Here is a 13,779-nt window from a genome sequence, read left to right on the forward strand (position 1 = left end):
GACGGTGAGGTTATTCATTGGTTTAGGGTAAGGCATCCAAGAGTCTGATACTATAGAGTGTTTTGATTACTCAAGCCCCATTTCCTTGCTTGTCAGAATATGTTGTTATCTGATTGCTAGGATTCAGGAGTTAAATCATCAGGGGAGACTGCATACAATCGTTTTGTATTCCCTGGAGTAACTGCATTATGGGTTAAGCAACATCTTGATTTTAATGTTCTTGTCCTTGATTTCAAATCCCTCCACGGCCTCACAACTTTTTATCTCTAGAACTTTCTCCAGTCTCACAACCAACATTTCCTTTGAGAACATTAGAAATAGGAGCAAAAATAGAACATTCAGCCCCTCAAGTCTGTCCCACCATTCTGTAAGGTCATGACTGACCTGCCCCAGGTTTCAATTCCTCTTTCATGCCAGTTCTTCATAGGCGTCAACTCCTCAATATTTCAAAAAGCTATCTGCCTCCTTAAATACTTTCAGTGAACTAGTCTCTCTAGGATAGAGAATTCCAGAAATTCACTACCCTCTGATGGCACAAATTCCTTTGCATCTCAGTTTCAAATGAGCTTCCCCTTATTCTGTAATTAGGTTTGCTTCAGGCCGTGGCCTATTCATTCAAATTGATGACTTCTTTAACCTATTTTACACTGCTACACACAGTGGTTACTTAAAAGAGCCAATTTGTGCTCGGGTCTGATAGCAAGCTCTGGATTGCTGCATAGCATAGGAGGAACCATTGCCTACAACCCCCTGAGATCTCTAAGATAAGGGGAGAGGATGGGTAGATGGGGTTGTGGGATTTGGAGAGAGTTTGGGCAAGTGGTAAGCACTTGTATAAGCTGAACAGGGCTTGTGGACCTCATCAATTTTGCCAGTTGCTAAGAGATCTTCTGCAAAGTCTGTATGAGGGTCTCACTGGTTGAAACTAGAAGCAATAAATATTCATATACTTTACATGCTGTTACTTTATTTTTACTTATGTCAAAGTCAAAACTTAAGTTTTATGAAGCATTTTTGTACATTAACTGGTTATAATGCCCAGATTTCACATCAGTGGCTGGGATTTTGCCACAATAAAAATTGTTAAATTGGTGCTCATATCGTGTTCTACTTCCATTCTACACAACCTCTACCTCAATCCAATGACACAAAGATACACTCATGAATATACACACATGAAACCATCCTCTTAAATGCACGCAAATATACAGCCATACACTGAAATAGACATTCTCAACATGCATGCACTCTTCCCAATACTGACACTTAAAGGTTCTCTAATATAATGAACACCAAGATGGACTGACTCAAATACATAGACACAAGCATACCCATACCCTCCATAAATGCATGCATACACACAAGTGCACACATACACACATACAATTCAAATCCACTTACCTGGTAAAACTTCATCTTCCTCTAGCCATTGATCATTTTCGATTGATTGGAGGTACTGGCCTGTTGTTCTGGGAAAGAGCTGGTAGGCAAGGCGCATGTACTTCTTACGAATGAACAGGGCTTTGATCAGGCCTCTGGCAGCGTGTTCATAGTCCTCAACAGTGATCTGGGTAAGACAGTATTGGACAGAACTCATTAAGCTTTTCTTTCCCCCTTCCCCCTGCCTCCATTTTAAAGTCTAGACTAAACTTCTACTCCTAATTCCTACTTTCTCAGCACCTCCTAGGCTGTACAAGTCCTCACCTCCCCCAGTCTTCCCAGTTCTGCACTAGGCCCACTGGCCTTAAATTCCAAGTTTGCATTGCACAAGGCAAGGGAAAGTAAGGTGGGAAGGGGTTCTTGTTGAGCATAAAGTTGAACAGTGTGGCCCTGGAAAAGCACAGCAGGTCAGGCAGCATCTGAGGAGCAGAAGAATCGACATTTCGGGCATAAGACCTTCATCAGGAATGGCTCCTCAGATGCTGCCTGACCTGCTGTGCTTTTCCAGGGCCACACTTTTCGACTCTAACCTCCAGCACCTGCAGTCCTCACTTTCTCCTTGTCAAGCATAAACTCTCACTACACGCTTAATGTACTGAATGACCTGTTCTGTGCTCTAAAACAATGGTTACCATTGAAATATCAAATTGTTGCAAAAATTCATCTTGCTCACTAATGTCCTTTGGGCAGGGAAATCTGTCATCCTAACTAAGACATACCCACAGCAATGTGACTGACTTTTAATCTGCTTCTCTGGAAATGCTCAGCAAGATATTCAATTGTGTTCAAGAAGGTACTTTATCTTCATCCTCTTCTCCACTTTCTTGAGGGAAATTAAGGATTGGCAAGCCTTAACAGAAATGCTCACATCCTAATTTTGAATAAATGGATATATCTTATATAATTCTAAATAAAGTCTATTCTGATGTAACATGATAGTCCTGTTCTGATGTGATCCTGCATTATAAGAAAATCACATAATAGCAGCACCATTTAGACCAATGGGACTGGAACTGCGTTATAGCCAATACAGGTGAGGAAAGTTCATGTTCTACAAATGATGGTCTAAATTCTTCAATTGCGTTATAAACAACTCACGTTGAAGAAACGCACTTTATAGCAGAACCGACTGTAATCCCTACTTGTTGAGTTATCTCGTTGCCTCTTTTGTACCCCACTAAAAAGTTCTTACTGCATTTGCACAGAAGGAATAATAATTGACTTGTACACTGTGGTCATTTCATTCAAGATTAAAACTACTAACATTTAGAGATGGCAATTGGCACATAAAATACCAGTTACACAGTCCACGGGGAGGGATCCTTTAGACTAATGGAAATTGTTAACCCACTGTCTTAGAAAATGCTCAGAGTTTGGTAGAAGGGATAGTAGAAGGACAAAGCTGTTTATATTCATTCACAGCATATGGGTAGCATTGATAAGACTATATACATAGTGGCCTTAACACAGGTGCTTATGGGCCATGTCAGAGGGCAGTTAAGATCAGCCACACTGCTGAGTCTGGAGACACACGTGGGCCAGACCGGATAAAGATCATAGAATCCCTACAGTGTATAAGCAGGCCGTTCAGCATATCAAATCCACATCACCCATCCAAAGAGTATCCCATCCAGACCCACAATCCTACCCTATCCCTGTAACCCTGCATTTCCCATGGCTAACCCACGTAGCTTGTACGTTCCTGGCCATGCTGGACAATTCAGCACAGTCAATCCACCTAACTTGCACATCTTTGGACTGTGGGAGGAAACCGGAGCACCCGGAGGAAGTCCACTCAGACAGAGAGATGGTCAAACTCCACAGAGACGGCTGCTCGAGGGTGGAATTGAACCCGGGTCCCGGGCATGGTGAGGCACCAATGCTAACCACTGAGCCATGTGGCATCCCAAAATGTTTGAAGAAGTCCTTTGCAGATTTCCTTTCCTATGCATTAGTGTCCGAAGTTCATCACCAGAATCCAGCAGGCCACCACTACTGATACTAGACTCTTGTATCAGATTAATTTAATACACTGAATTCAATTCACAGTTGTGGTGGGATTTGAATTCCCATCTTTGGTTTATCAGTCTGGTAACATAACCAGTAAAATGGGACAAGGCTAGAAAGGGTCCAGACTGTTTCTCAATCTTTTGGACTGACCTTGAGTTACATCTCACTCGGAGTGAACTGCGAGTAGATAAAATGAAATGAAGGAAAGTAAAAATAATAAGATTAAAAACCTTATAGAACAATCGATGAACATCTTGTTCTATTGTAGGCAGAACAGTGGTACATCAACTCTGATTCTCACTCCACAGATGCTGCTAGACCTGTAAAGTAGTTCAAATTTTATTTCAGGTTTTAAGAAGCACCTTATATGGAGGAGAGGTAGGGAGGGAATTTCAGAGCTCAGATCCCAAGAAACTGAAGGCCTGGCCACTAATAGTGGATGCTTAAAGGCCCAAAAGTGACGGAGCACAGATATCTTGGACAGTTGTTTGGCTAGAGGATTTCATTCAGATAGGGAGGAATAAAACCCAAAGGGATTTGAAAAAAAAATGGATGAGAATTGTAAAATCAACTGTAGTGATGTGTTCATTACCCCTGCACAGTAGTCTCCAGTAATGGTCACTCGCTGAAATTCAGGCACGTCATAGGGCAGTTGTATTCCAAACAAAGGAACACTCTGAATGGGTGTCTGTGGAGTCAAAGATGGGGAATCCACCACTGAGAAAGTCACATCAGGAGTTGGGATCTGCAAGGACAACGAATGGGATCGTATCAGCCTGAGGCTCTTCTTTCTGGGAAAAGAGAAGTTTGGAGAGATACAGGAAATACGATTGAGGTCTTCTATTCTCTAAAAACCAAATCATCACAAGTAAAGTTGATCAAAATCAATAATCTACTACAATATTCAGAGTGGGAGGGTATTTATTGAAAATGTAATACTGAGAAAAAAAAAATCAGACTTGGATCAGGAGGCAAATTACCAACAGGCTTTATCATGTAGCAGCTTTAATGTCCTGTAATTAGCAAAGAAAAACTGGACATTGAGTCAAATTAGGGGACATTAAGACAGATGCACAAGAGAGTCTAAAAGAAGCCAGGAGGAAAGGAAATTTAAGGAGGGAATTCCAGGCAGCTGAAGGAATCACCTGCAAACAGAGCAGCAACTAAAATCAGAGAGATTATAATTAGAGAAGCGCAAGGATCACAGAGTGTTCGCAGGGGTGGGGGGAGGCAGGAGACATTACTGAGATTAGCCAAGAGCAAGGCTGCGGAGTAACTTGAAACAATTGAGGTGTTGTCAGATTGGGACCTATTGTAGATCAGCAAACTGTGTGCTAAGGAAAAGGGGTGGACCTTTTCTTTAAAAAAGTGAAACTTTAAATGTTTTTCTCCATTTATGATGTGGGAGGGATAACAACGTAAGAAGTAGGAGCAGGAGTAGACCATCTGGCCCTTCAAGCCTGCTCCTCCATTCAATAAGATCATGGCTGATCTTGTTGTGGCCTCAGTTCCACTTACCCGCTCTCCTTAATTCCTTTACTGTTCAAAAATTTATCTACTTTAGCTTTGAAAGCATTTACTGAGGAAGCCTCAACTACTTCACTGGGCAGGGAATTCCATAGATTACAACCCTCTGAGTGAAGAAGTTCCTCCTCAATTCAGTCTTAAATCTGCTCCCCCTAATTTTGAGGCCCTCTTGTCCTAGTTTGAGCTTGAGCTGGAAGAGTCACTGCAACTCTGCCCCATCTCTTAGAAGGGAATTTAAAGAATGTAAGAGCTAGATAAAAAGCTCTAGAGCAGGCTTGTCCATAAGGCAGCCCATTGGCTCTATGTCACCCCTCAAGCCTTGTTCAAAATACAGGCCACTAGGGAATCCAGAAGCAGCGAGTATTGAAAGAAAACAGCCTGTGATTGGAGGAGCTGTGCACAGCACAACATGAGCAGTTTAGCTCCTTGGATGCTGCCTGAACTGCTGTGCTCTTCCAGCACCATAATCCAGAATCAGTCAGGAGGCTTTCTGACAGGCACTGGCTTAGGGAGAATGGATAAGACAGTGAGGCTACTGCTGGTGTCAGAGATGGGGTGTAAGTGTTAGGCAAACTGTCAGTGAGGGAAGCAAGTGGGTGAGAGTTGTGTGGGTGACAAGAGAGTGGCCATGGTCATAGGTGGTGTGAGATTGACTGCAGGGTGACTGGGTGAGCAATTGGTGGAGGACAAGTGAATGAGAGAGTGACTAAGGGGGAGGGGCGCATGACTGAGTGAGTGAGTTAGAATGAGCTGGACCCTTTCCCTCCTCCTCCCTCCCCAGAAATGTATCCACATAACAGACTGGGAGAAATGGGAAAATCCCTTCCCGCCCGCAGCTCAGATTGTGCCCCACAAGAGGTGAACCAAGGCCAGTGTTAACTAAAGCCAATTCCGTAACTGAGGCCCAGTTCCAATCCCTTTCGCGGGTAATCAAGATTTAGGTCCAATCGCTTTCTCCCTCTACCTTTGTTTCTTAAATAAAAGGGCAAAAAAAATGATTTCAGTTTACTCTGCTGCTTGGCACATTTTAATTGCCTTTACTTATTAATAACTCATTTATTTAAAATATCATTTTACTGCTTTGGAAGTTTTTTTTCTCTTAAATTAATGTTTGCAGTTGTGGCAAAGTTTACTTTTTTTAGAAAATTGCCACCAACTCCCATGTGAGAGAAAAAATGAAATGTAGCCCCTGTCCCCATACAAAAATGTTTGGACAGTCCTGTCAAGATTCTGTAGAAGCCTCCTCTACATTGTGACATCAGACACTCCCTTGACAAGTACAGATGAGTTAGATAGAGAGTAAAAGTTTCCTTTATACTGTGCCTTTGGAAACTCTCTTGATAGATCTCTTGATAGATGCATCATAGACAAAAAGCAAAGTTCCTTCTGCACTGTTTCCATCCAATATTTAAGGATCAGGTATAACACAGGATTAAATAAAGTAAAGCATCCTCTATCATTTATCAAATGTTGAGAGAATAATAACAACTAGGATTGTTTGGATTAAACCACAGAAGGGGATGGGGAAATGTAATGAGTGTTCAAAGTAATGAATGATTTTGAATATTAAATTCTAAGAAATGATTCCACTGGTAGAAATGTCAATAGCCAGAGGACATACAGTCAAGATAATTAGCAAAAGTACCAGAGGGGCGGTCTATTTGTATGCAATTACCTGAAATGGAGAGATTCAATAGTTAACTTTTAAAAGGAAATTATATAAATACTTAAAGGGAACTATATTTACAAAACTGCGGGGGAACAGCAAGCGAGAGGAGCTAATTAGCCCCATCCAAGTGCCAGCACCAGTACAATGGTTAATGGCCCCCTTTAATGTTGTCATGCCCCTTCGAAAGTGTATAAGAAGTTGTTTTTTTACCCCCAATATTCCTTGCGCAGGGTCAACTGGGATCGTTTATGGATAAATGTAGAAGTTGCTGAAAAAGCTCAGCAGGGCTGACAGCATCTGCAAAGAGAAATCAAAGTTCATGTTTCGGATCCAGTGACCCGAGTTCTGAGGAAGGGTCACTGGACCTGAAACATTAACTTTGATTTCTCTTCACAGATGCTGCCAGAACTGCTGTGCTTTTCCAGCAACTTCTGATTATGTTTCTCATTTACAGCATCCACAGTTCTTTCAGTTTACATTTCTGGACAATCAAGGGCCAACCTCTTTGCAGTGGTCTCTGATTGCTGTTCAGCAATCTCCTTCTGTAGCTCCCTCTCCGTGGCCTCCTTTTTACCAATCGGGCAGTCTTCGGCAATGTCAAACAATGACAGTGCATCCTTGGTGTCCTCCTCACGTAGGGCAGAAGCAAACACCTTCTCTGCTATAATTCGAACTTGCTCATCCTCCTCTGTCTGTGCTACCTTTGGGAATTGTCTGGGCATTTCAGCTGCGGAGGGAACAAAATATGATTGTTGTTTATATTGTAACAGAGTCATTAGAACATCCTTCACTCTTGTATTTACTACTTCAGTCAAACTGAAGTGAATGCCCCTCATAAGAGATGCCAGCTTAGGGTCATTGAAAATCCCTGGTCAAGTTAACTGATCACATCCAGGCACTCCAAATGGGAGTAAAGTTGGCTTCTATTCCCTGGAATGTGGAAGATTGAAGTATTTAGGCTTTTGAAAATAATTGATGGGCAGATATAAAGTAAACTACTTTGCTGGTGTGGGGGTGGGGGGTTTCCAAGTTAGAGTTGGGCTATTCAGGAGACAAGTTAGAAAATACATCTCACACAAGATATGGTACAAGCATGTAATTCTATCTCACAAAAATGAGAAGATGGGAACTCAGAGTAACAATTGTAAATCAGAGATTGAGTTTTACTGGTCAAGTTTATTAAGAATGGAAAGCCAAGGCAAGTATATGAGTTGGAATACAGATCAGCTATGGTTTAAATTGTGAAATGCTTGTGTGATGATGCTGTTCCTTTAACAAGGTTATGTTGTCCTGGGATTTTTCAAGAGGGGTTGTAAAAGGCAGAAGTTCCAATTTGTCTGGGTTTCAGGACTTAGACAGTATCTGTTAGCCATTGGCAAAGGCAACAATCAGAGAAAAAAGGCTTTTAGGTTTTGTTTTAAAACACTCATACAATGAAAGAGGAGTGGCCAGTTTTTGCAGTGCAGTCTGTTAGAAACTTGCAATGACAGAGAAACAGCTGTGAAAAGAGGTTCAATGCTTCAGCAAATGATCCCTGGTTGATCCTTTCTCTCTAACATCTCTCCTGTAAGAACCTGGGTTTGAATTTACCTTTTTTAAACAGGTTCTGTTATGGATCTGGTCAGACCCCCTTAAAATATTTTAAGAAGGTAGCCCAGACCTTAACCTTATTGGTTGTTTTAGGCAAATGTAAGGTGGATATTCCAGGAGTGATTCAGCTGGCTCAACCACTCAGTTTTAAACAAAACAATTTATTTACAAACTACTGAATGAAACACAAATAGAAGAGAACAGAACATAGAATAACTTAACATATCTGAAACCCCAACCAACTCTATCGCAACTTAATGATGCAACATCCCCATAAACACATCCCTTGGCACAAAAAGCTAAATTCAACATAATCTTGTTAAAGGAGCAGCACTGTCACACTATTGAGGGGGTTGAATAGCCTACTTTGATACTATGTTACGAAGGGTAAGAGGAACATCCTGGACTTTTCCTTAATAGGATCAGGGTTTTACATGTGATTTGTTAGAGTTCATGATTACTTATTGATTTATCTTTGGTAATAAAAATATGCTTAACTGTCAAAAAATTCATTACGAAAGGTGGGACAACAAAGACAGGTAATTTGCAAGAGCCCTTTTCTGCCAACGTATAACACAATCAGGAGAGAGGGAAGGATGGCCTATTTTCATGGCGACAATCTAATATGATATTAAGTACTTCACAAGACAACTTTATTCAGTTGCTAAAGTCAGTGGGCTTAATTTCTGAAGAAGCTCTGCAACACAGACCTAATGAGCTGAACAGCCTCCCAACTTTATACACAGTTCACTATCAGAAGACCATACAGTATTTCCAGACTTTTTGATTTGATTTGATTTATTATCTAGGTACAGTGAAAGTTTTTGTTTTGCATACAGGACAGGCAGATTGTACCATACAAAGTGCATTAGGGTTATGGAACAGAGTGAGAATTACAATGTTACGGATGCAGTGAAGGTGCGCAACGAATGAGATTAACATTAAGTTTAAAATTTGAGGGGTCCATTCAGAAGTCTAGTAACAGCAGGAAGAAGCTTTTCTTGAATTTGTTGTTAACTGTGTTTAAGCTTTTGTATCTTTTACCCAATGGAAGAGGTTTAGAAGAGATTTTTCTGAGGTGAGAAGGGTCCTTGATTATGCTGGCTAACTTTCCGAGGCAGGAGAAGTATAGATGGAGTCAATGGATGGGAGGTTGGCTTATAGTTTTGATACCTCCCAGTTAGTGCTATTACAGCTTAGGTACACAGCATTCCACTTAACCACAAATATTATATAACACTGACACAGTTATAACTCCAACTGAACCCCAAATATTTGAAACCAAGTGACACCATTCTGCATCTTTGGTTAAGCCTAGAAAAATATCAAACTGGTCCCATTGACACCCCCCCCCCCCCCACTCATAACTCTGAATCAATCCCAAACTCATCCCACTGTCCTACTCTCCCTGTGTCAAAAACAAAGAAATCCCAGTGACCTGCTCTCTCAGTTCTGTATAAATCAAACTAATCCCACAGTTTCACTATCTCTGAAAAGCTATAGATCATTCCCAAATTAACTGCCCCATTGCACTGTACCAATCTCAAACTAATCCCATTGGTCGACTCTGCCTCCAAACCCTTTATTAATACAATGGAGTCTGTCCCAACTATTCCCTGTTTGTAAAGTATTCTGTGCTTCAACAATCCTCTGTGTAAAGACAATCTCCTAATTCTTATTCCTAATCACTCCTTTCACCATTCGCTCTTCCAGGGGAAATGATCCCACGTCATCACGTGAAATGAGACATACACATTCTCGATTAGAATACAAACTGCGGTCAGCTTTATATGGCAGGAGGCTCCTGTGGAGCATAAACAAAAATGGACCAGTTCGCTCAAATGGCCTGGTTCTGTGCTGTAAATACTGCGACGGACAGCAGCTGGATTTCTAAGACTTTGGTTTGCTTTGTTTGGAGATACACATTATCATTGAGTATGGGAGAAATTTCTCAGGCATGGCTTGGAATCTTTAAACTAAGCTAACTATAGAATTGAGAAGGACAGGTCTAGGTCAGACTGTGCAATCATAACGGGGGGAGGCCAGTGGGAGCTGTTTAAACCATCCCTTGTTCTTTCCCCATAGCCATACAAATTCTGCCTTTCCAAGTTTTTATCTAATTCCCTTTTGAAAGTTGTTATTGAATCTGCTTCCACTGGGCGGTCAGCACAACTAACAAAAAAAAGTGCGTACAGTATCTATCTTCACCCCTCCCCCAATCACCCTGGATCCATCCAGGTTCTCTGACCACCAGTTCCTGACTCTTCAGAAACAGTGGAAACAGTTCTGTATCAGAACGGCCTGTAACTTTCAAACTGCAGTGGATGGAAAACTATTTTGCCCTCTGCAGTTTCACTCCGTCCTGAATCACAGCAAGTCAACTAATCTCAAGAACTAAGCCCAAGGTAATGGGATAAGATGCTGGTTGTGTCTTTAAATCTTTAGCTTCTGCCCAATATCTTTCCCCGCAAAATGAATTTTCCTACATTAATTACAACAGTGAATAAAAATACTTATTTGTCTCTAAAGAGATTTTCGGAGGTAGGAGAATTTTCTTTTTCAGAACTAGATAGAGAAGGTAGATTTAGAAATATTTGAAAGATTCAAATTCAACTTTTTCCTGCTCTGCACAACAGGAACAATCTAACGCAATAGCGGCGGGACCCAGCACAGACGAGGGAAAACTGCCCCCCGCCCTCACTCTGAGGGGGAGGGAGGGGAGGGTCTCTCGAACATCTCAGGATCAGATTATTTATTGCGGGGGCTGACCGTCTGGGTCTGAGGAGGACTCCATCCCCCCTGGCCTTACCTATGATCGGGGTTCCGGCCATTCTCGGTCTCGGTCTCGGTCCCGCTCCCGGGTGCCGGTGTGTCGAAGCCGGCGCTGTTTTACAATGAGCCGCCGCTCCGTGTTTTATTCCCGGGTCTGGCGCTATTTTAAGCAGCTGAAGCACCGCCAGAGGCTTCAGCCGAACGGGATCAGCAGTAAATACCAACCGGATTGAGGGCAGTGGGCATCTCACTCAGCTTCATAACCGGGAATGTGAACGGGACAGGGAGGGCATTTTTAATTCTTTCAGATGACTCGTGTTGCTGGCTGGCCGGCATTTACTGCCTCTCCTGTATGCCCTTGAGAAAGTAGTGGGGAGCAGCCTCCTTGAGCTGCTGCAGTCCATGTGATGCAGGTAACACAGGTCTGTTGGGGAAGAGATTCTGGTCTGACAACAGTGAAGGAAGGGCAAGGTCTCACTTCAGGTAGGGAACTGACTGGTGTTCCCCTAAATCTGTTGCCCTTGTCCATCCCAGTGATAAAGGTCATGCGTTTGGAAGGTGCTGTCTAAGGAGCCCTTGTGAATTTCTGCAGTGCATCTTGTAGATGGTACACACTGCTGCTCCTGAGCGTCAGTGGCAGAGTGAAGTTGGAGGGATGGAGTGTAAATCAGCTGGGCTGCTTTGGCCTGGATGGTGTCAGCTTCATTGTTGTTGTCTGAGCTGCCCTCACCCAGGGAAGTGAGGAGTGTTCCATCACCCTTGCTGACAGTGGACAGGTTATGAGGAGTCAGGATTCCGAGCCTCTGCCCTGCTCTTGTAGTCACTGCATTTATACATCAGTCCGGTTAAATTGAATGGGGGCACTGAATTAAAGGGAATGCTTCAAGTTGCAATTTCTCTCTTTTAAACAAAATCTAACAAATTAGACTGCAGTAAATAGCAAACACACGTGATAAATTCACAAATACAGAGAGAGTAACCTGGACTGGGCTAATTGCCCCAGGAGTCATCTACCCTGACAATCCACCACAACACCAGGACTGAGATGATTGACACTAGCTCCAGCTACAGACACAGTCCCAATGTGAATTCTTACCATCTCATACCTGGCTATATTTAAACTGGAACAACAGACGGAATCCCAAGTCTAATCATCCAATTGATTCCACTGATGTCACTCCCAATAGAACCACAGACAATCTGGTAACAGTGAGAGCTGTTGTTTGTTCCTTTATAGGTTAAACTTACTGTTCAGGCAGGTAAAACGGTAAAACAGATCTCAGGTAACCAGAAACAAAACCTCCAATCATTCCGGAATGAGTCACACCCTCCCTCCAGTCACCAATAAGCCAGACACCTTTCAGTTTGTTCAAAATGTTTTAAGGGGACTGGTTGCGGGAAATTATTTAAATTTAAGGTTTTATTGGCCCCTTGGAAAATTAAGAAAAATATTGTGGCACAAGAAAAGATCTTACCTGCAGTGATTCAGGAACCCAAGAAAGCAGTGCCCGCTTTAAAATGGCAATGCAGGAGTTGTGTGTTTCTTTCCCTTTCTCATTCTCTCTCTCTCTCTCTCATTTGATTGCACTGAATGCCACTCAGCTCCTGCCTTTGGAGACCCATTAATGAGCACCATCCAGCCACATTCCGGAAATATTTGAAAATTTATGAACTGGACAAACAGCAAGAAGCAAAGAAAAAAAGTATTGATTGTATACTTTTAAAATAATTTAATTGCTTCTGTAACTGGATACAATTAGAGGAGCCCAGAACATCGATTAATGTCTAGTGTAGCAAAGATTCCATTAGGGGGTGGATAAAATGGCTTTTGCAAGAGTGCTCGATTGTTTCTCATTATATCCACAATGCAATCTAAGTTTGCAAATGCTAAGACCGGTAGGATCATACTTAAAGAATGAACAGAGAAACAGGTTATGCAAGCTCTTTGAAAGGGTGATCCATTAGGTCTCCACACAATCCTTTCACCATAGTTTTCTTTTACTCATTCAAATGAACGTCCAATTGAGTTTTGAAATTTCCTTTGAAATTTGATTCTAGTGACCCTTCAGGTTGTGCCTTTCACATCTTAACAACCCTCTGTTTTTAAAAGAAATTTGTCTAATTTTTCCCCTCTAGTTCATTTGCCAAATATTTTAAATCTATAACCTTTAGTTACTGATTCACTTCTGAGGAAATAACATACCTGTTTTCTCAAAACACCTTATTATCTTGAATCCTCTATTGCATCATTGCTTAACCCTTTTTGTAGTACTGAAGGGACTGTGGTGCATCAGAAGAACAGTACTGAAGGAGTGCTACATTGTTAGAGGATGGAGGGGCTGTATTGAGGGAGTGCTGCAGCTAAACAGGTTTATTTGGAAACACTAGCTTTCGAAGCGCTGCTTCTTCATTAGCGCTCTGAATGCTAGTGCTTCCAAATAAACCTGTTGGACTACAACCTGGTGTTGTGTGATTTTTAACTTTGTACACCCCAGTCTATGGTGAAAGGATTGTGTGGAGACCTAATGGATCACCCTTTCAAAGAGCTTGCATAACCTGTTTCTCTGTTCATTCTTTAAGTATGATCCTACCGGTCTTAGCATTTGCAAACTTAGAATGCATTGTGGATATAATGAGAAACAATCGAGCACTCTTGCAAAAGCCATTTTATCCACTCCCTAATGGAATCTTTGCTACAAATACAGAGAGGGGTGGTTGTGATGAAGGAGCAGCGCTCCGAATGCTAATGCTTCCAATTAAACCTGTTGGAC

At 41.9% G+C, this 13,779-nt stretch overlaps 1 protein-coding gene and 1 long non-coding RNA gene across 4 annotated transcripts in view; one reads left to right on the forward strand and one right to left on the reverse strand.

Annotated features, from left to right (window-relative positions):
- The window catches only part of ampd3a (adenosine monophosphate deaminase 3a), a 51,401-nt gene extending 40,188 nt beyond the window's left edge, over window positions 1-11,213 (reverse strand). The window contains exons 1-4 of the mRNA XM_087996433.1: window positions 11,046-11,213; window positions 7,148-7,373; window positions 4,043-4,241; window positions 1,402-1,567 (exon numbers count right to left, since the gene is read on the reverse strand). Of these exons, the coding sequence (XP_087852559.1) occupies window positions 1,402-1,567; window positions 4,043-4,241; window positions 7,148-7,373; window positions 11,046-11,067 (613 nt within the window). The 5' untranslated portion in view covers window positions 11,068-11,213. The remainder of the gene's footprint in view (window positions 1-1,401; window positions 1,568-4,042; window positions 4,242-7,147; window positions 7,374-11,045) is intronic.
- The window catches only part of LOC148146872 (uncharacterized), a 76,075-nt gene continuing 72,825 nt past the window's right edge, over window positions 10,530-13,779 (forward strand). For 2 of the 3 annotated variants that reach the window (XR_015760138.1, XR_015760140.1), the window contains exon 1: window positions 10,530-10,641. This is a non-coding gene — a long non-coding RNA (uncharacterized LOC148146872). Of the gene's footprint in view, window positions 10,642-11,379; window positions 11,492-13,779 lie in introns of those variants that run through there. The other variant, XR_015760139.1, reaches the window with a different exon arrangement.

The sequence above is a fragment of the Chiloscyllium plagiosum genome, unplaced genomic scaffold (assembly GCF_037043375.1).
Source record: "Chiloscyllium plagiosum isolate Xiang-an unplaced genomic scaffold, Cpla_swu_hap1 HiC_scaffold_18, whole genome shotgun sequence".
Taxonomy (NCBI): Eukaryota; Metazoa; Chordata; class Chondrichthyes; order Orectolobiformes; family Hemiscylliidae; genus Chiloscyllium; species Chiloscyllium plagiosum.